At 42.5% G+C, this 22,199-nt stretch overlaps 1 protein-coding gene across 2 annotated transcripts; it reads right to left on the minus strand.

The window, feature by feature from the left end:
* Window positions 1-423: 423 nt before the first annotated feature.
* On the minus strand, window positions 424-21,872 carry LOC123937616 (cytochrome P450 2U1). 2 transcript variants are annotated; one of them, XM_045998592.1, is made up of 6 exons: window positions 21,311-21,872; window positions 7,335-7,970; window positions 5,370-5,531; window positions 3,801-3,968; window positions 2,566-2,723; window positions 424-2,481 (listed from the first exon to the last, which is right to left on the minus strand). In XM_045998592.1, the coding sequence occupies exons 1-6, from the start codon at window positions 21,798-21,800 to the stop codon at window positions 2,434-2,436; spliced, it is 1,662 nt and encodes a 553-aa protein (XP_045854548.1). In that variant the 5' UTR covers window positions 21,801-21,872; the 3' UTR covers window positions 424-2,433. The 2 variants fall into 2 exon arrangements, with proteins under 2 accessions (XP_045854548.1, XP_045854549.1); XM_045998593.1 differs by having other exon boundaries at window positions 424-2,723.
* Window positions 21,873-22,199: the final 327 nt, after the last annotated feature.

The raw sequence follows: 22,199 nt of genomic DNA on the forward strand, positions 1-22,199 counted from the left end.
TCAGTGGGCTCATCTGTAGGCAAAATCCACAGGTTGAGGTATTTTAAAAAAACTCTCCTCCCAGAGCTGAGAAGTGATAGACACATACTCACTACTTTGCCACAGTGGGCTTCTGTAGACTCATCCCTCCCTCAAATAAGGCTGGATTTGGGCGTGGGAAATCAGAAACCTGAGGGGCAGCACAGTCCTGGAAGTAACTGTGTTCTGAGGGGAAGATTTTAAAAGAAGTACCCTCCAGTTTAAAAGCCATGTTTCTGTTACATTGTGACCATCTTTCTCTCTTTGGAGGTCTGCTCCCTCTTCCATTTCCTAACTGGACATAAAGTTTAAAAATTTTTTATTTAGCGGTTAAAATAAGAAATAAAAAACCAGATGTGATACTATTTCAGTTAAAAACTGAAATTTTAATGAAAGCACCAAAAATTATGTTAAAGATGAGGATTAAAAACTAGGTAGTTGGAAGATATATAAAACAAATTACTATTATTTTTATACATCAAATAAATCGAAAGGTACAAAATCGTAAAATGCCAACATATATAAGGAAAGCATTAACAGTCCTTTCAGTGACTTACCATATAAAGATGTTTTTAAAGTGCTACAGTCTGAGGCACTGTATTTAAGAGTTTAAGGAACATCTGATTTCAACAAAATCTCACAGAAGAGGTTTTTGTTTGCTTTTTTTTCCCCCCCAATTAAGCTACAAACTACTTGGTTAGGAATGTTGAAAATGTATGTATAAATTAAGGAGTCATGAACTTGCTAATGCCAAATTATTAGTGCAATTCAAATGCATATAAAATTCCAGATGAGGAACAAACTGTCCTGCTCAAGATACAGTATAACCACACATGCATCATCTCATCACAAATCTAGACCACAACCTCTCCGTTTGCTCACAATTCCTGGACAGTCTGTTTATTTGTTTTGTTGGTTTTTTTTTTTTTTTTTTTCCTGACAAAAGTCCTCCAGGCACCTAGAGATTTGCCTGGACTTCATCCATCTGCACTGAAAATGCCGAGCAGACTCCCATGGCTCAGGAGGCAGCAGTACAGAGCAGTCGTTCGGACAGAACTCTACAGTCAAAAGGACTGGTAGGTCTGAAATGAACAGCGGGACCTTCTAACTTAGGTACCTTCATTTGGCTGACGCTCGGCTCTTTCAGCTACAAAATAATGTCTTCTTACTAGAGTTTCTGTAAGAATTATGCAGGCCTACAAGGAAAGCCCCAAGTGTGGTGCCAGCAGGAGGGAAGGCTCCAAACTGTGGGTTAGCGTCTTAGCATCGTGGTTACTTCTCTGTCAGGAGGGCTACGGGAGAATCCAGGAGAGCGCTAGCCATGCTTCGGAGCATGCCCTTGCTTGGGAAATACTGGCAGAGGAGGCAGGATTATTCCTCCTGGTTCAGGTCCGCTCAGACTCTTAGCATCCTGGCCGCAGGGCAGGAAAAGGCCAACAGCTCCCTCATCATTGTGATAACCAGAGATGCACTTACATTTCCAAGTACCTCCTGAAAGGGGTCAGTGCCTTTTTTGAGAACCGCTCTTCTGGAGGGACCCTCCTTATTAAGGAGTGATGCAGTTCTCTTAACAAGATTCAGAATGTCTCTGTGTCTCTGAGAAGTACTAAGATGAGACAGACAAAGCCCCGTGGAAGGGAGAACAAGAAAGGCATATTCAGCACAGTCTGCATCCTTCCCCACGGAATCCCGGTATCACAATTCCCAAGCTCACTATTCAGGGCTCACGTGGAAAGGTAGAGCTACATCCTGTCAAACAACTCGGCAGAGAGCAACTAGGCACTGTGAAGCCACCTCTTCCGCCAGGAGTTAAAACAGAAGGCAGACATACACATCCAAACAGCCCTTCCTCTCCATACCCGACAATGGCACTTGAGTCCATGTCTACAAAATGTAAAAAACTAAATCACAAATGAAAAGACAACAGTAACAAAGCAAGCCTCCCCCCTCCCAGGACCTACATAGGATCCGTGGGAAGAAAAGCTCTAACTCATCATGACTGAAACCCACATCCTTCTCTGGCAAAGTATTCAAGTCGGAACCCCGCTTCCATGTTGTCACAGGTCTCAAGATGGCGGGTCTTCCTTCAGCTTCTGAATTCATTCTTCCATACTTAACAGTGTTTTGGTGATGTCAGGAAAGACATGTGGCGTTTGACCTTCCTTAGTGCTGAGGAGGGAGAGAAGGCACATTTCCTTAACCTCGTTGGATGCATGAATGACTGAGGCACTGAGTGATGAGGAGGAATGTTCACTGGTAGAAGCCACAGGGGAACAAATCCGGATCTCCTGCTTCCCGACCCAGCACCCGGGTCCCCATCCGCTAAGTCACAGATGCGCATTACTAAAGTGACAGAAGCACCCTGCTGAGGGATGGTCCAAGATGATGCAAGCTCCCGACGTTCTGGTCTCCCTCTCATCGGAGCCTGACCGGAAGCCACAGCGTTGCTGGGTCTGTCGTCAACTGCAGAAGGAAGAAATCTGTTGAGGAGGAAATGTATTTACATTCTCTTCTTGGGCAAGTTCTTTATCTCTTTGAAATGATTACATTAAATGGGTGTGGGGCTAGAGTTAGACCATATCTTCCAGTCATAATGGGCTTCTTAGAATCCTTGGGTAAAGCGAAGGTGAAACTCTGCATTAGACTCACGAACATCAGAAATAATTCCATCTTTGCCAGTTGTTCTCCCATGCATACCCGCCTCCCTAAAAATGAGATCAGAAAAAAAAGTTGGGATTAGAATACCCCCGCTCTTCCTATCTCGAGAAGAGCAATTTTATATATCTCAAGTAAGCGTTTTATATGCAGATATAGAGAGTTTTAAAATAAAATGGCCACATATACCTCATGGCTTCCCAGAGAATATGCTGCTCAGAATTTTTACGTACTTTGTTCACATTTTAACCCCTGCTCATGAAAACCTAGCCTCATTCTAGACAGGAACTAGAAACAGATCCAGGCTACTCTGTCTCCTTCAGACCTACTTTATCTCTTTCCTTTGCTCTTACCTGGAAGATTAAAGAGAGAATGAGTCAGATGAGACTCTCTGGAGCATTCCTCTTTTGTAGAAAGAATCCTGCATGTGCTCATCCAGGTGTCTAAAAGAGGGACTGGTGAGATTCCAGAACCCAGCCTCTCAGCCAGCAGAAGGTAACAAGATGCTCTTAACACCAATAACACTAGCCATATTTAAGGATTTAACGCCAATTGCTTTCATTTTGTTTTTAAAATCTGAGATGAATATAGTAGGGCTGTACTATCTTGGTTATTTACCTCTTCTCTTACATTTGTTTGCTAAGAAAGAAACATTTTTAGGGGCGCCTGAGTGGCTCAATCATTAGGCGTCTGCCCTCAGCTCAGGTCATAATCCTGGGGTCCTGGGATTGAGCCCTGCATTGGGCTCCCTGCTCAGTGGGAAGCCCAGCTTCCCTGCTTCTCCCTCTCCTACTCCCCCTGCTTGTGTTCCCTCTCTCGCTGTCTCTCTGTCAAATAAATAAAATCTTAGAAAAGAAATGTTTTTAAAGATTTTATTTATTTTAGAGAGAGAGATAACATGAGTGGGGGGAGGGGGAGAGACAATCTTAAGCAGACTCTATGCTGACTGAGCTCAAGCCCAATGCGTGGCTCCATCTTACAGCCCCAAGATCATGACCTGAGCCGAAATCAAGAGTTGGATGCTTAACAGAAAGAATTATTTTTAAAACAATATCATGAAATGACAAAAGATTCTTTTATTTCTACCTCTTTAGTTATGCCATTAAGAAAATAAAAGTTGAACTGACCTATTCCAAAAGGAATAAATGTTTCTTTTTTAATAAGTTGTCCTTGATCATCCAGAAATCGATTAGGGTAGAAATCGTCTGGTTTCTCCCAAATGGCTGGGTCTCTGTGCACTGACCACAAGTTGGGTAATATCACTGTGCCTTTAGGAATGGTATATCCTTGGAGCACTAAAACAAACAAATAAAAAAACCCAGCGTCATTCAACACTTTCTTACTAATAGTTCTCCCTGAACATCACTATCTGGGAAAAAAAAAAATCCACTTACATACCTAGCTACTTAAGTTGTGGAGACTAAACACTGAGGTGCTGGAGGGTAGGGGCCAGACCTTAACAACTGGCATCCTCGCCACATGCTCCCAGGACCTAGACTGAGGTAAGGCACAGGAGTTGCTCTAACAGATGCTGAGTTAATGAATTAAATCAAACCAGAAAAACATTACAACTAAGAGAAAACACTGAAACAGAAATCATAGGGCATTCCAGGTAAACTTTGCAAAGAATTACAAATTTTATGATACTAAGAAAAATCACAAGAGAAAATATATTTACAATACTGTAAGGTAAAAAATTTGCATGTAAGAGGACCCACATGGTTCAAACTCAGCTGCTCAAGAGTCAACTGTATTTTATGGTAGTAAATGATAAATTATATCTACATATATGGCTTATGCATTCATGATATCTTTTTTTAAAATTTCTTCGATATTTCTAGGCTACACAGTTCATCCTGTGAATTTTTTCAAATTGTCACAAATCTCCAAAAATGTTTCCAGTATTTTTTTGAGAAAAGTCAGCGTATAAGTGGACCCATGAAGTTGACACTGTGTTGTCCAAGGGTCAGCTGTACAGGGAAGTCAGTGCAGGCTCTTAGCAGCTGACAAGTTCCTATGCACACCCAGTGTATCAGTTTGAAAACATGAAGTGATCCAATGTCATTTATAAGGTATTGACTCCTACAACTGCCTTATGACTATATTTAAGCCTGTTACATCACGGCCTGTCTCCAGAGGAGGTAAGTTCCTTCTTATGAGGGAGTTTACATAGAGTCTGGGTCCTTACGTGTCAATGACATGCCAAAATGGACCCATTTCAGTGTAGGTGAGAAGTTGAAACAGGTGCCCTTAGAATCAGAAGGGCTCCTCTAAGTCTTTAATATCTGTGCTTTGGTTGTAGAACCGTAAAAGGTGAAGTAGGATAATTCCAAGTTAAAATCCTTAATTTCACATATAGACTAGCTCTTCTGATCCTCCAAGAAGACTGAGAGGGGCCTAGGTTAACTCGGGTGTTTTTCCTCCCATACAGCCATCTTAGATGGCAGCAGAACGTGCTTGACAGCGTTAAGTGTGCGTACCCTGACCTCTGGAGAGCCGTTTGTAAGACAAGCTGGACAGGACCACCAGGACCTGAATAACCGACAGCCAAAGGCTGGAGTGCTCCCTGGTAAGCTGGGTAACCTTTGCTTATCCACGACACGATGTTCAACCCGCACACCATCACTTCAACTCCTTTGGATTAAGAGCCTGGGCTTCCCTCAAGGGCACTCAAAGGAGACGGGTCACAGACTTGCCTGTTTTCTCCGAGGTCATGTGAGGAATGGCGAGGGGCACCACCACCGTCAGCCTCTGCACCTCCATGATGGTAGCTTCCGTGTAGGGCATCCGGGCCTTGTCAGTGAGGGAAGGGACTCTGTCAGCACCAATGACCCTTTCAATTTCTTCCTGAACCTTTTCTATTATAAAAACAAAAAACAAAACAAAACAAAAAAATAAACAGTAACAAATAATAATCCAGAAGATAAGCCAGGAGAACTGAGACTGCCATCCTGCGCATACTTGCCATCATGTCATACCCACAACTGCTAAGCAGGCAGGTCAGACCCGACTCAGCCTTGGGGATGGAAGCATTGGTCACACATTCCAAGTAAAGGCAGCTGGTCCCAGGGACCAAGTACCACCATGTGACTTTGAAAAGTGGCTAGCCCGACACATAGATGGGTAAAGGAGAAAGCATTCTGGAATTAGGGAGACCTCTCAATCATTCCCTCATATGACTAGTGAGCAGACTCTCTCAGCTCTTGTGTGACAACATGAGGTAGCCCAGCGTGGACCCCAGGGAACCCTGCGTCTCGGTTTCACATCCTCGTACGGTCCTTTCCCACCATCCTCTCCCACCTTGTACCACGGTGGTCTGTGTGATGCACAGAATAAAGGAGAAGAGATGGCGGGTCAGTTCTGAGCTTAGGTTACAAAAGACACAGTGGTTCCTGTCTCGGGACTTGCTCTCTTTTGAGGGAAGGCAGCTGCCAAGTCAGGCAGCCTTACTGGAAAGTCCCAAATGGTAAGGCCTGCAGCCAACAGTCAAGTGGACACACTGTCTTAGAAGTGGACCCTTCCATTCCAGTGAGGCCTGTAGATGGCTGCAGCTCTGGCCAACATCTCGACTATAACTTCGTGAGAAATCCTAAGCCAGACCACCTGGGTGAAGCTGCCCATAGATTCCTGACCCCCAGAAACTATGAGAGATAGTACATGGTGGTTGTTTCAAGCTGCTAAATTTGGGGATAATTTGGTACTTGTCAATAGTTAACTAATGAAGTAAGCAAGATCTTATTCATAATAGACAGGAGATGGCCCCACAGTGATGTCCACACCCCAATCCCCCAGAACCTAGGAAAATGCTACTTTTTATGTGGCAAAAAAGAGACCTTGCAGTGTGATTTGATTAAGGGCCTTGAGATGGGCAGACGACCCTGGATTTTCTGAGTGTGCACTAATTACATGGGTTTTAAAACCGAAGAACTTTTCCCAGTTTCGTGTCAGAGGGAGATCTGAGTAAAAGGAAATGCTCAGAAGAGTGGCAACATCTCTGGCTTTGAAGATGGAGGAAGGGAGCCAGGAGCCAAGGAAGTTGGAAATGGAACCTTCTCCAGAACCTCCAGGAAGGAATGCTGCCCCACTAACGTTTTGATGTTAGCTCAGTGAGACACAGACCTTTAAGATAACAAATTCATGTTGATTTAAATCACTAAGTTTGTGGTGATTTGTTATAGGGCAACGGAAAAGCAATACACTGTCCTCCTTGGTGGTCTTCCACTGTGAACTGCCAGACTCTACCTATCGGTATCGATGTGGTCGAAATAGCTCTGTGATCTCGGGAAAGTCACATAACTTCTCTGGGTCCCTGGTCCCCATTTTCAAAACAAGATGACTGGTTCAGATAATCACTGTAACTCCCATTAGCCCCGGATGGTCCTTCTTTGCTAGAAGTCTTCCACTAGCATACATTTCACACCCAACCAGACCTTAGAGATTTAAAGCAGGGGCAAGAAGATATGACATTAGCCCCACTGTCTAGAAACTTGGGAGCTGCACTATTAACACCTTCCCAACTCCCTATGGGATTTGAGTATTTCCACTTTGTTTACCAGCCTGAAGACATTGCTCAGTGCCAGGAGCTACAGGATCATCCAAGCTGCTGATACCAATTTAAATACTCTGGTTTGGCTTGAATGAAGGAGGTACAGGTTAATTACCTTGTACATCAGGGTTCAGTGACATATACAGAAGGCACCAAAGCAAGGAGTTAGTTGTGGTATCAGTTCCAGCAATGAAGAGATCACCAATGATATAAAATAAGTAATCTTCATTAAAGCTACTGTTGCTGTTATTTTTTCTCTCCTCCTCCACGTGGAGAAGGTACATGTCTATGAAGTCCTGAGGGTTCTTTACATCCAGAGACTCTCGATGGTCTTTGATGATTTTTTTAAGGAAAGTGGTAATATCCTTTTCAATTTGTCTTAATTCCTTAAATGGTCCAAAGGGAAGATAATAAAGCCAGGAGCATATGTTGACCAAGAGGAGCTGGGTGTTCAGACAGATTTCTAACGCTCGTGACATGAGATTGAGCATCTTCTTAAACTCGCTATTGGTGTAATCAAAGCGCCGGCCAAAGCACAGGGAGCAAATGATGTTAGAGACGGCATTGTTGACAATGGGGAAAGGGTCGAAGGGGTGTTCTCCGTGCTTCTGCATTTCTTCTTTCACATACCGAAACTCTTCAATAATCCTGGGCTCCAAGCTCAGCTTTCCCAAGCCAAAATGACGAAGAGTTGAATGCGAGAACTTCCTCTGTTGTCTCCACACTGGACCATAATGTGCAAATACAATCCCTACAAAAGGAGAGCGAGAAAGAAGGTGAGAGAGAGCAGTGCTTGATCCTACCAGGCAGGACCTACGAAGAGGCGTGTCCTGTGTTTGTCAAGTCCCTTGTGCAAAATTCAGCCCCAGGGAGAGATCACCAGCCAAGAAGAATGATTAGCAAATTGAATTATCAAGGTAGTACATGTTCCTAATAACAAAAATCATATCCGATAAAGCTTATTATGACAGGTAGGAACTCCCGGTGAAATGAAAAGCAAAGAATTTCAATTTCCAGAGTTGGCGTAAATTTCCAAATTTTAGGCTTCATCAAGAGTAAATCCAGGCTTAAAAAGTGCTTCAGGCTGGATACTCCCATATTCTCAGCATTCTGAATAGAATGAGGCAGGGGCATTACTGGATTGTGCCAACCATTAAGATCCCAGTTTCTGGCATCATTTTGGGGATATAGGAAGAGCGTGTCAAATATTAACTGAAAAAATCAACAGCCCAACTGGATTATAAACCCTGGCTATCAGTTTGGATCCAAATAACTGGCAGGTACTCTAAAATTGTCTATTGCTGGCAATAGCCCTAATTTAAAAACCTCTGAACTCAAGGTCTCCACAGCTCTACCTTATTTGATCCTCACTTATGTTATACATGTCCCACCACCAAAGCCCAACAGGGTCGTTCCAAGATGTGGTGTCAAATTGTTTTCAAATGCTCATTTCCCATCACCTATTTCACCCTCTTATCTTCCATGGGCCCTTTATTGTTCCAGCTGGTTCTCCTTTCCCACTTTTTTTTTTAAAGATTTTATTTATTTATGACAGAAAGAGACAGGGAGAGAGGGAGCACAAGCAGGAGTATGAGATGGAGAAGGAGGCCTCCCGCTGAGCAGGCAGTCTGACATGGGGCTCGATCCCAGGACCCTGGGATCCTGACTTGAGCTGAGGACAGACGCTTAATGACTGAGCCACCCAAGTGCCCCTCTCCTTTCCCATTTTTAATCGACATCATTTCTGGTACTTTTGAGGACATGCTTCACGTATTTAACAAATATTTCTGAGTGCTGACTGTGTGCCCGGCACTGGGATGCTGTAAATATGGACCCTTCTCTGTGGTTGAATCTCATACTCTTGAACACCTCCATAAAATGCCCTTCAAAATAGACATCCATGTGGTCAAACAAATCAGGCAATCTATCAACTCAGCTTTTCTCCTTGGACACATATCTGCTCAAATCCACAGTAGCTGCCTTCCCAGATCTTCTGTTCAGGTGTCTGGTGACTTCTGTGTGGCATTATTTAGGACTTTTCTTAGACTCTCCTGTGTTGAACACATTTCCGGGATTCTACTTCTTCCTCTTTCTTGTTTCTTTCCCTGATTTTGCTAAAGCAAAAATGCATCGGAGGCAAATTTCTAAGATTTTTTAGAAAACATATTTATTCTACCTCTTCTACTTCCTCAGAATTTTGAAGACATTGCTAAAAGTGGATTGATGAGTCATAAAATATGTACATCTTCTCTCACCTTCTTCTCGCTCTCCTTTTGTAGGGATTGTATTTGCACATTATGGTCCAGTGTGGAGACAAGAGAGGAAGTTCTCGCATTCAACTCTTCGTCATTTTGGCTTGGGAAAGCTGAGCTTGGAGCCCAGGATTATTGAATATGTACATCTTCGATGTACAGAAGACTTGCCAAGTTATGATATGAAGTGCTTAATGCACATTGTCTTAATCACTGTTACTTTTTTAAGATACAAATAAGACTTCATAGTAAGTCTTAACATCTAATAGGAAGTCCCCCCTCCTTGTTTTCTTTCAAAACTATTTTTTAAATTATTATTATTCTTAGCTCTTCACTCTTTTATAAAAACTTGAAGTCAGTTTGCTTTTCAAGTTCTATTTAAAAAAACTTTGGGGATTTTCACTGGAATTGCATTTAATTTATAGATTTGAAAACTGCCTTCTTTCTGATAATTGAAGCTGCTTGCAATGCAAGACTAAATCCAATTTTGGTTACAGTTTTTTATGGTTTTAATTGTTGGATTTGATTTCCTAATATATTTTTAAAAGATTTATTTATTTATTTGAGAGAGCAAGAGTAGTAGCAGCAGAGGGAGAGGGAGAGAAAATCCAAAGCAGACTGCAAGCTGAGTGTGGCCCAACGCAGAGCTCAATCTCACAACCCTGAGATCATGACCTGCACTGAAACCAAGAGTGAGATGCTTAACCGACTGTACCACCTAGGCGCCCCCCCTAATATTTTTTTCATGGCCAATAAATTTCCACTCTCATAATACACTTGTCTGAATATACTGGCCTCCTGAAATGAGCCAGGGTATACTCTTTCTCTCCAGAAGAATCTGTCTAAAATTATAATGATACATTTCTTTTTTTCTTTTATGCTTTTATTCTTTTCCAGATATGTAAAGTTGGTCATCTAACTCACTAGTTTTCAGAACTTTATCCCAATAAGTAACGTAAGAATCCTCTAAATACCACATAAGCTACAGTTCACAAGTATTGTTTGCATGCATTTTCATTATAATCGTGTTTAAAAATTTTTTGTTATAATTTTTTTGCTACCTAATTTGATTTGTCTTATACTGAATTTTGGCACTAATGAGGCTTGGTTTTTAGTCTAGTATGTGATCGATTTTAATAAAATTTCCAATAAAATTGAGAAGAATTTTTATCTAAATCAGTTGTTGGATACAGGGTTCTTTATATGTCCAGTAGAAACCTGATAAATGTTGGAATCAAATCTTTTGTATCCTTAGCAAATTTTTATCTTCTTGCTCTCTCAGTTATTCAAATACTAATGTTAAAATATTTTGGTATAATGGTACATTTACCAACTTCTCTTTGCAATTCTGCAAGTTTTTCTACAGAATTCTGCTATGTAGCTCTTTATATCTACATATCTATCTTTTCTCTTAGGTATATATATATACTGTTAGGTACATGCAAATTTAAAATTATCATATATTCCTCATTTAATAAAAAGCTTCCTTTATCATCATTTAATTCACTACTTCTTAACAATGAAGTTTGACTTAAAATATATATTGTCAAAAGTATATGTAAGGTAAATGTCAAAAAGACATCAGCTTTTCTTTTTAAAGTATTATCTCAGTATAACATTTTCCTTTCTTTTATTTTGAATTTTAATGTACCCTTATGTTTGGGATATGTCTCTTTTTGGAGGAAGGGTATGTCTCTTTTAAAATAGCATACATTTGGGGGCACCTGGGTGGGTCAGTCAGTTTCAGCTTGGTTTTGACTCAGGTTGTGATCTCATGGGTCATTGAGATCAGCAGGGTCAGGCTCCAGACTCAGTGGGATTCTGCCTGGGATTCTCTCCCTTTGCTCCTCCCCCTGTGCACATTCTCATGCATGTTCTCTCTCTCTCTAATAAATAAATAATCTTTTAAAAATTTATTAATTAATATTACATTTGGGTTTAAAAAAAATCCATTCTAACAAAAATATCCATTCCAGCAATCTCTTAGCCAGTCATTTTATTCCATTTACATCTAATATAATGACCAATTTATTTCTAATATATTATTTTGAACTTTGTCCTACTGTATCTGTTCTTTTCCTTTTCTTCTCTTGCCCTTTTTTGACTTAGAGAAACAGAGTGAATCCTCACCCTCAAATTTTTAACACATTTACTTAAAGTCTAGATTAACAATCAGCAAACTTCAGCCCACAGGGCAAATCCAGCTTGCTGCCTCTTTTTATATGACCAGTCAACAAAGATTAGTTTTTGCTTTTTAAATGGTTGGAAAAAAAATCAAAACAATATGTCATGATAGACGAAACACATGAAATTCAAATTTCAGGGTTTATAAATAAAGGTTACTAGAGCACAGCCAGTTAATGAGCCACTATAATTCAGTTACATATAGTCTGTGGCTCTTTTGCACTAAAATGGCAGGGTACTTACAGCAGGGATTGTTGGTAGGAGAGAACACTTTCTCTGCCAGGGCCCAAGCCAAGACAGACACATTTCCCTGTTTTCTTTTGCTGGTGGCCAGGTTTGTCAGGTGTTCTTTGTCAAATTCAATCTTTCACTCAAAGTGAAACTCTTCAAGAGTCCTCTCTTTTATCTAGAGGCAAATTTTCATCTTGTGTGATAGAAAGTCATATCTCCCTGCCCTCCCTCCACCTACTCCATCCACATCCTTGTCCAAGGGGTCACTAAGACCTAAGAGTGCCCAGAGCATTTACTTTCTGTTTTCTGAGGGAGTGGGTGTGGTGATAAGGAACTGGTCTAGCTATATTTTATATGCACTTCAAACTCAGTGGCTCATCCCTGTCTCCTGTAATCACTGGACCTCCAATTCCCGAGACTTTCTGGGGTTCTGCAGAGTAAACTGTTTCACCCTCCACTAGTATACTCCCCTCCCCCATGTAGACACTTAGGGAGTGGTCATCCTCCACTCTATGAATTCATTGGCAAATCCTAGGTCTACTTTTTATCTTCGAATGTTGTGGTGCAGGATTGTAGATTCACTTCACCATGGACAGAGTGTGTGCTTCTGTTAAAAGTCCCTCTGTTTAGGTGTGTGATTATCAAGACAAAGAAGAAATGGAAATGTCTGAACCATTCCTGACACTAAAACTCTCCCTTTATTCAGTTAAGTCCCATAAACTATTTCCTAGGCAACTGCAGCTTAGTCACTCTTCCTGGAATTAACCATGGCCAAGTCTTGCTGATTCAGCATTGAGACACTGGGTTCCCTTCTTTTTCCTCACTTCATGATTTGACACTAATTTTAACTGCTGTCTAATTTAAGATATCACGTATGACATCTGTGCTTTGTCCTATTTCTCAAGAAACTATTTTTCTTTTATTAGGTCTTCAGCCTGTATCATCTACTATCTTTCAAACTGTAAATTTGTATTTAAACATATTTTACCTATTAAAATGCCTCTTTTCTAACAGTTTTTCCAGTATTTCTGTAGAGTCCCTATGTGCCAGTTACTAAAGGAATATAAGACACAATACCTCTTTTAAGGTGTTAGTCTTGTGAGGAACTAGATCAACCAACAATCCATATCCACTGTTGTATGTTAGACTGTACTGAAATTACATACGTATTAAATGCTGTATGTTGGATTGTACTGAATTTGCAGAGGCAGAATATATGCTGTTGAATGTGGTACTGTTGGGCTGTGTTGTCTTGAATGTTTTCTGTTGGACTGTGCTGAAGTTGCATAGTTGGAGTGCACAGTACTGAATGTTTTATGTTGGACTGTATTAAATGTTGCGCTGTTTGGATATATTGATTGGATGCTGTATGTCAGAGGTGTACTGAAGCTATAATGTAGACAAAGGAAGGAGCCCCACATCAGCTGAGGGAAGGTGGCACTTCTCCGAAGAGAGGACACGTGAACAGATACCGCATTTGTAAATAAAGGTGTGTGTGTGAAGGCACATTTTAGAAAAATAAAAAACTTGAGCAAAGTTAAAGAGGATGTTACAAGAAGGGCTAAATTATCTTTAGAGGGAAATCAGGTTAATATAAGGCAAGGAGATGGAGAGAACCTACTCAGAAGTGGCGGATATTTGAAGACTGGGACATCTGACAACAAGTTGACAGGTATGAAATCCTAGACAAAAAAGGTGACCAAGGAGACCATGCCTGAGAATGCTAGGATGAGTGGCATGGACAGAATTAATGGCCTCAAGCTTCCAAACTTCACAAAACACTTATGTTCCAGAATGGCTTAAGTTCTTAGGACTGTCTGAAAGAGATTCAGGCCCTTTCTACAGTTGCTGACCTCTCCACTCCTAGCCCTGAAAAGCAACTGTATTCACGGATATATACAAGGGCTTCATTTCAAGGAGGATGATAACACTAAAACATAAAAATGGCTCCAAAGCAAAAATCAGGACTTGCTTGTTGGGAATGACAAAAATATATCCTTAAGTAGGTTTGACAAAAATATATCCTGAAGTAGGTTTGGCAAAAAGGCCAATTAGGCTGTGGAAACCAAAACCAGGAAAAGCTGGGTGTTATCAGATTGGAGAAGACTAAAGCCTACACAACTCTCTCTCCCTGCACCAATTTTTCACTACTTTCTGCACGGCTTCATTTCTTTCCTATTGCAAACCACCTTTTCCAAGCATCAGGAGCTATTTTGGGATTCCTAATCTCCCGTTTTCCCCACCAGAGAGAAAAGGCCAGATCGCCATTGAAAAATGCTGGAGGAGGATTCAAATGCTTCAGTCCAGTATTCCATGATGATAGCAATTTGGATACTTGAGGTTTATTTTGTGTCTTGAGGTTTCTGAACTACACCGTGAATATAAATTCTTGAGTTCTGTGCCCAGCCTATGGACGAGCCACTGGTACAGGGACGTAAGATATTCTGATCAAGTCATCTTTGATCTGGGTCTATCCCTTGACTAATCACTGTGGCCAGAGAGGGGAGTACATATAAAGATAGGGCATCTCATGTTCCGACGGCAGTCCGTGGGTACAAATGGGTGGTGAAGACAAAGAGGTCCTCAGCGGGGAGAGCTTGTCCGAGGAATAGGTGGTAAACAGTTGAAACAAAAATCCAGTTAAACCAAATACAGGACACGCTAAACTGACTGTGATACATTCTCACAAAGGAATGTTGTACAGCTCTTATGATCTTTGCGGAGAATACTGAATAATGTGGAAATATACTCAGAAAATGTAAGTGATAAAAACAATGTGAATATGACTCCATTTTAAAGAAGCAAATACATTTAAAAAAAATACATGTAAGGGGCGCCTGGGTGGCTCAGTGGGTTAAGCCTCTGCCTTCGGCTCAGGTCATCATCTCAGGGTCCTGGGATGGAGCCCCACCTCGGGCTCTCTGCTCAGCGGGGAGCAGAGCTTCCCCCTCTCCCTCTGCCTGCCTCTCTGCCTACTTGTGATCTCTGTCTCTCAAATAAATAAATAAATGGAAATCTTTAAAAAAAAAAAAACATGTAAAATGTGATGAGCACTAGGTATTACACACAACTGATGAATCCTTGAACACTACACCTGAAACTAATGATGTACTATATGTTGCTAATTGGATTTACACTTCTAAAAAAGGGAAAAAAATACATGTACAAATACAAATAGAAAAAATACTGGAAAGCTGCCACAGGCTGAATGTTTGTGTCCCTCTCCAAATTCATATGTTAAATCCCAGTTCCCAATGTGATGGTATCTGAAGGGAGGTCTTTACGAGGAGATTGAAATCATGAAGGTGGAGCCCTCATGAAAGAGGTCAGTGTCCCTAGAAAAGAGGCCCCAGAGATCTCCCTTGCCCCCCTTCCACCATGTGAGGCTTCGCATGGGCCACCTGAGGACTAGGAAGCAGCCCCCACCAGACACCAAGTCTGTTGGGGCCTTGACCTTGCACTTCGCAGCCTCCAGACCTGTTAAGAAATAAATTCTGCTGGGGCGCCTGGGTGGCTCAGTGGGTTAAGGCCTCTGCCTTCGGCTCAGGTCATGATCTCAGGGTCCTGGGATCGAGCCCCGCATCGGGCTCTCTGCTCTGCGGGGAGCCTGCTTCCTCCTCTCTCTCTGCTTGCCTCTCTGCCTAATTGTGATTTCTCTCTGTCAAATAAATAAAATATAAAAAAAAAATTTAAAAAAAAAAAAAAGAAAGAAAGAAATTCTGCTGATTCTAAGCCACCCAGCTTGGTCCTCTGTTAAAGCAGCTCAAATAGGCTAAGACAAAGGCAATACATAAATGATTCACGGACCTATACCCCTGGGGCAAATAATACATTATATGTTAATAAAAATAATTTTTTAAAATGCCAATAATTGTTATCTCAAAATAACAGTGATCATAGATGATTTTCAATTCTATCTGGAAAGAATAGAAAGGAATTCTTTTTTTCCTTTTCCATGTTTTATGATTTATAGTAATAAACATACACTAAAGTAAAAATACTCAGTTTACATTAAATCTGATGCAATTTCCATTCATCACACATATGTTTTTTTTCCTCCTGAAGCAGAGAAGGTGCTATCCATCCACTGATTATATTCATCCTTTCTTTCTGTGGGGTCAGAGAAGTGTTCCTCTTAGTGGGAATTCAGGCCTTCTTGATACGAATACATAATGATTTCAAATACTTATTTTACTGCACTTACTACAAAATTTGGTTATCCTGCTTTCCTCGTTCATTTTTAAATTCCCCAGATGAACTTTTGTTTTCTATTTTCATTTCCTAATTTCATTTTTGCATCATGTTCCCCTTTAAAGTAGTCAACACTGACTAGTCTATACTTTTAAACTTCTTCCAAATTTCCTTACTTTCCATTTTTATGGCTGTGCAGCTTACTTTCACTCTTGTTCAAAGCCTCTAGCAATCTTTTAAAATTAGAAAGGATCTAATTTCTATCAACAAGGAAATAAATAAATCAGCTAACAAAAACTGGAAGTAGAAAAGTAATTTCAAGGCACCTGGGTGACTCAGTCAGTTAAGCATCTGACTCTTGATTTCAGCTCAGGTCATGATCTCAGGGTCATGAGATCAAGCCCCCACACAGGGCTCCATGCTGGTTGTGGAGATGGGTTAAGATTCTTTCATCTTTCCCTCCCAACCCCCACTCCCCGATCTTGCGTGAACTCTCTCAAACAAACAAAAGTTTAAAAAAAAACATACCAAATGAAGCTCTGTATTGTTTATGAATCTGAAGCAAATCTGAGCGGTAAATAAATGAATTTATATTGCTCTCTGAACTTCATATTTGAAATATTTTGTAATAAAAATGTGATGCGCAAAACCTTTTAGAAGAAATAGACCATGCTTAGAGTAAAGCACTCTTTGGTAGCCTTGGTTCTGACTTTCTAACTTTATTTCCTATTCCTGCTCAGAAAAACAATTAGATAGATTAAAGAGTATGATGGCTGTGGCTAATGTGAAATATCTCTATGGCATATCTAGCTTACTATAGTCTTCATGGGCTTAAAAGAAGATCAACTTGTCTAAGCATGGTATTTTGAAAAACTCAAATATAATAAACAAAATAAACAACCTCCCACAATCTAGAACTTTTTGGCAATGTGTTGTGAACTATTTCAAGCCTACCTGCACACATCACTGTTTATAAAACATTCACTTCTCTGCTAGTCTTGCAACTTTAGCAGCAACATTCTCCAAAAATATCTTGTAATCAATAATGTTATTAACCTCTAATTCCTAATACTGTTTCTCTTTCTCCTATTCTCTACACATCTTTTTCCTAGGCAACTTCACATTTTATAATTCTACCATTGGAAACAGTAGCCAAAGGCAGCTGAGTAGCTCAGCCTTTAGCTCTCATGGCTTCTCTTCTTCAGGCTGATAACTTCAGTCTGTCCATTTCTTGATCTATAAAGTCTGCTCAGAATTTGTCTGGTCCTCCCACCTTTGAGGGACATCTTGAAATAAACTCACATTCTCCCCTTTTATTCTTCACCCTTGAAAAAGTTCCATTAAAAACATTCCTCAGCTATCTCCACTTTCCTATTCAGATGATCTGTTCTCTACTCTAGGTTAACCCCACAAGCATTTCCTTTGTGACTATGGTTTTTCCTTCACCTTCTCTTGTCCACCACCTTCACCAGCCACCAAATTCAAAAAATTGAATTTTTCTCAATTCACAGCCCATGATCGAACACACATCCATTAGAATACCAGAGCAGTATCACCTAAAAAATCCTGTCTCTTGCAGGAATGAATATTTTGAGATATTGAAACACCGAGTCACCCCAGGTTCCCAGTCTCTTCCTACATAAAGGATCTAATAGTAAGTTGTGACCCAACTAATACTTAGAAACTGCTTCTTACAGATTTTCAGCAAACCATAAATCCACCAAGAAGGACCTCAAAGAAGGAACTCTAACTCATACCTTTAAAAAAAAAAATCCAGAGGAAGATAGACATGCAAAAAAAAAATTACAATATAATGTAGTAAGTGCATCAGACACACAAAAAAGTTATAATGTGGTAAATGCACCAACAGATGCTTGTATGCACATAGCTACTCATTTCTTGATTACCTATTTATACCAATCAAGTGGGGGAAACAGTGTTTCACAAGACGAACCAAATCTTTGCCCTCACAGAGTTTATATCCCATTGGTAGGTGGGGCTTGTAGTAACCTAAATATTTGCACGGTGTTTAGTGACTGAAATATGAATGAGATAAAATAAGCTGTGATATTGGGCAGTGTCTAAAGTAGAACTGAAAGGTGACAACTGGCCTGAGAGAGGATAAGGAGTTGATTAAAGTGAAAAGTTATTCCACGTCCAAGGACAACAAACCCAGCAGACTGGAGTAGTCACGAGCTTGGCAGGAATCTGCTTAATTTTTCTAGAACAGGTAGAAATGTACAAGTAAAGGTAGAATCAAAAGAGCTAAAGTCAGAAAGGCAGGCAGGGAGCAAGTCGTTTGGGGCACAGTAAGTCAAGGATGGAGCTGGAGGCAAGTTTGATTTACGGTTTTTAAAAAGAGATCCCTTTGGCTGCTGTGTGGATAAAAAACTAGAGTGGAAGCAAGCAGGCTAGCTAAGAGGCTTCAAGCGTCATGGAAAATGACAGTACTGACTGAGGGTGCTGACAACGGAAATGAAAACAAGTGGACGGATGTCGAACTGTAGCTGCAGCAGGAAGGGATGAGATGTGCTGACTGACTGGCCGGGGGTGGGAGGGGAGCAGAGTTTAAAATAAAACAGTGGAACCACGGAGAAAGTGTAGCTCACCTCTCCTTGGTGGAGTGGAGAAGTATGTCAGTGAACACATTCTCAAAGAGGTGACTTTCAAGCAGGTATGAAGCAATGGAAAATAACAAGTGTGGGTGAGGATGTGGACAGACTGGAACCTGGTTCATTGCCTCCAGGGAAAGTAAAATGGCACAGCCACCACGGAAAACAGTAGGACAATACTCAAAAACTTAAATACAGAATTGCCATATGATCAAGAAATTCTATTTCTTGGTTTCTACCAAAAGAATGAAATGGAGAAGGACTTGAATGGATGTGTGCCATGTTCCTAGCAGCATTTTTCATAGTCGATAAAAGGCAGAAGTATCCCAGCACCATCAGGGGACAAAAGGCTAAACGAAATGTGTTCTAGAAATTCAACGAAATAGTATTCAGACTTAAAAAGGAAGGCAATTGGGCACCTGGGTGGCTCAGTTTGTTAAGCGACTGCCTTCAGCTCAGGTCAGGATCCCGGAGTCCCGAGGTCAAGTCTGGCATCAGGCTCCCAGCTCCATGGGGAGTCTGCGTCTCCCTCTGACCTTCTCCCCTCTCTAGCTCTCTCTCACTCTAAATTAACAACAACAACAACAATAACAACAACAAAAACCCTTAAAAAAAAAAAGGAAGGCAATTCTCAAAAAAGCTACAACAGGGAAGAACCTTAGAACATGATTCTAAGTGAAAAATGTCAGCCACAAAAGGACAAATAATGTATGATACACTTATATCAAGTACCTAGAACAGTCATATTTGTAGAGGCAGCAAACAGAACAGTGGTTGTCAGAGGCTAGACAGAAGAAGGAAGGGTTTTTTTTGTTTGTTTTTGTTTAATTTTGAGTAATCTCTATCCCCAGTGTGGGGCCTGAATTCATGGCCCCAAGATCACAGCTGAATGCACCACCAACTGAGCCAGCCATGTGTCCCAAGGAGGAAGTTTTTAAATATTTGTTTAATGGGTATGACGTTTCAGTTTTCCAAGATGAAAAATGTTCTGCAGATAGTTGTAATGGTTTCACAACAATGTGAATGACTTAATGTCACTGAACTTAAAAACAGTTAAGATGGCAAATTTTATGTTATGTGATCTCACCACAAATTTGTTTTTAATGAAAAGGGAGAGGGGCACCTGGGTGGCTCAGTGGGTTAAAGCCTCTGCCTTCAGCTCCAGCTCGGGTCATGATCTCGGGGTCCTGGGATCAAGTCCCGCATTGGGTTCTCTGCTCAGCTGTGAGCCTGCTTCCTCCTGCCTGCCTCTCTGCCTATTTGCGATCTCTGTCAAATAAATAAGTTAAAAAGGGGCGGGGGAAGAGAAAAGCAAAACAAAGCAAACAGGAAACCTCCAGGCAGCCTGAGATGGAAAGAAAATTCTAGGTAGAAGCAGCAGCGATGTGTGAAGGCACAAAGTTGTGAATTATGAACAGTGACATTTGTTTTTCAGTGGGATATTTATTTTATGTTTTTTAATTTTTCAATTTTTTAAAAAGATTTTATTTATTTATTTGACAGAGATTACAAGTAAGCAGAGAGGCAGGCAGAGAGAAAAGAAGGGAAGCAAGCTCCCTGCTGAGCAGAGAGCCCAATGCGGGGCTCATCCCAGGACCCTGGGATCATGACCCGAGCTGAAGGCAGAGGCTTTAACCCACTGAGACATCCAGGGGCCCCTTCAGTGGGATATTTAAAACACTATGATCATCATTTCTATTCATTTAAACTCCTGGTGCAGAACTCTGGCTTAATCAGATTCAAAAAGCCTAGATCTCTTTATGCCACATTTCACATTCTCCTAGATGTCAATCTAGTGGTGAAGACCCACAACCAGTTACAAAATTATGCAGCCCCAGTTTTGTTAAGTGCAGTAAAGGAAAAGCAGTTGTGCACAGAAATTGGTTCCAAAAGGGAGCTTAACTCGGATAGGAAGTGAGAAAAAATTTCCGGAGGGAAAGACATGTAAATGTAACGCCTGACTGATGAGAAGCAATTAAATTAACATCTGACTCAGACCAAAAAAAAGTCTGGGATCTATACCAGCCAGTAAGACAAAGGGTAGGACTGATAAACAAAGGGGTGGAGGGATGGAGTTAGGGAAAGGGTAAATGTGATCTTTTATTGCAGTGGGTAATATGCTTCCCAACCTTCAAAACTGCCCAACTTGGATTTCTAGAAGCAGACATCAGAAGCTACAAACCCAGTAAAAGAGGTTTGCCAATAGGCTCCTAACGTGTTTCCTGGACCTTTTATCTTATAAGCTCTCATTCAGAACTCAGAAGGTGTAAAGAATATCCCTGCCTCCTTCTAACACGGCCAAGGTTTCCCCCTGGGGACACAGCCTTGAGAATGAGGCCCTGCTCCGGGAAGGACAGAACACATCCCTTCCACCCCGACCCCTATCCCCATTACCCTGCCTTAACTTTCCGGTGGGTTTCCTACTTCCGATCTCCGACTACGATCGAGTCACCCATCCAGCAGCTCAGCATGATCTTAAGGGCCCGGTTAACGGGACGCGACGCCGCTCCCCTCCCACTTCTGGGCTCGGTGCCGGTGGACTCCGCGCGCCGGCTGGAAAGGGCGCAGAAGGCGCCCCATCGCGCGTTCACGCTGCCCGCAACCCCCAGGCTCCGGCTCACCCTTCTCCTTGGTTACGAGGGAGACCAGGGGCACCCGCGGGCGGTCGCTGAAGATCTCGGCCTGCTGCACCAGCGCCTCGCGCACGCTGTGGAAGTCGCTGAGGACCACCACCAGGTAGTGGCCAATGAAGAAGCTGAAGACGTTGCCGTAGACGCGGGCCAGGTCGGCCAGGAGCAACTGCGGGCTCAGGGCCGAGGGCTCCGTCCCTGCGACCCTCGCCCGCCGGTACAGCCAGCTCTTCCGTCGGAGGAACGGAGGCAGCAGCACGAAGCCGAAGTTGCCCACCACGGGCCAGGGCGTGGGCCCGGGGGGAATGCCCCGCGCCCGGTGCCGCCACAGCCAGCTCCAGCCGAGCAGCGCCGCGATGCTGAGCAGCCAGAGCGCGCCGCCCGTGGGGTCCAGCCGCAGCAGCCCGGGAGGCGCGGGCAGCAGGCGCAGAGGCCAGGGCGAGCCCTCGGCGGGGGGCTGCGGTAGCCCGGGGGAGTCCATGGCCGGGCGCCGGCGTCCGCAGCCTCGGCTTCCTCGGGCGGACCCCTGGAGACCGCAAGCTGACAGCGGCGCCGGCTCCCCGGGCGCCCGAAGCTAACTGCGCCGCGAGGCGGGGGGCGGGGAGAAGGGCGGCGGAGGGCGCCCCGGATTGGCCGCGCCCACCGCATTCTCCCGCCCGCCTCCAATCAGCTACGCCCGAGCAGAAACGGGGACGCGCTTGCAGCGTGGCAGAAGCGGTCCTCTGGGAGGCGGGGCGCGCGATCCGAAAGTTTGACCCCATAGTCCTGTTGCGCTTCTCCTCCGGGTCCGGCAGGGCAGTCACTGCCTTTGACACAAAGATGCTTGCGTTCCGATTGGCTGTCGGATTTCCCCGTGCTACCCATGTGTCATTGGAGTGTA

Source organism: Meles meles, chromosome 2, assembly GCF_922984935.1.
Source record: "Meles meles chromosome 2, mMelMel3.1 paternal haplotype, whole genome shotgun sequence".
Taxonomy (NCBI): Eukaryota; Metazoa; Chordata; class Mammalia; order Carnivora; family Mustelidae; genus Meles; species Meles meles.

Excerpts from the sequence above, each read along its gene's own strand:
- LOC123937616 (XM_045998592.1), bottom strand. The coding sequence starts at position 21,800 with ATGGACTCCCCCGGGCTACCGCAGCCCCCCGCCGAGGGCTCGCCCTGG. Across the intron at positions 7,971-21,310 it reads CCTCGTAACCAAGGAGAAGG|GGATTGTATTTGCACATTAT; the intron begins GTGAGCCGGAGC and ends CTCCTTTTGTAG. Across the intron at positions 3,969-5,369 it reads CATGACCTCGGAGAAAACAG|TGCTCCAAGGATATACCATT; the intron begins GCAAGTCTGTGA and ends TGTTTGTTTTAG.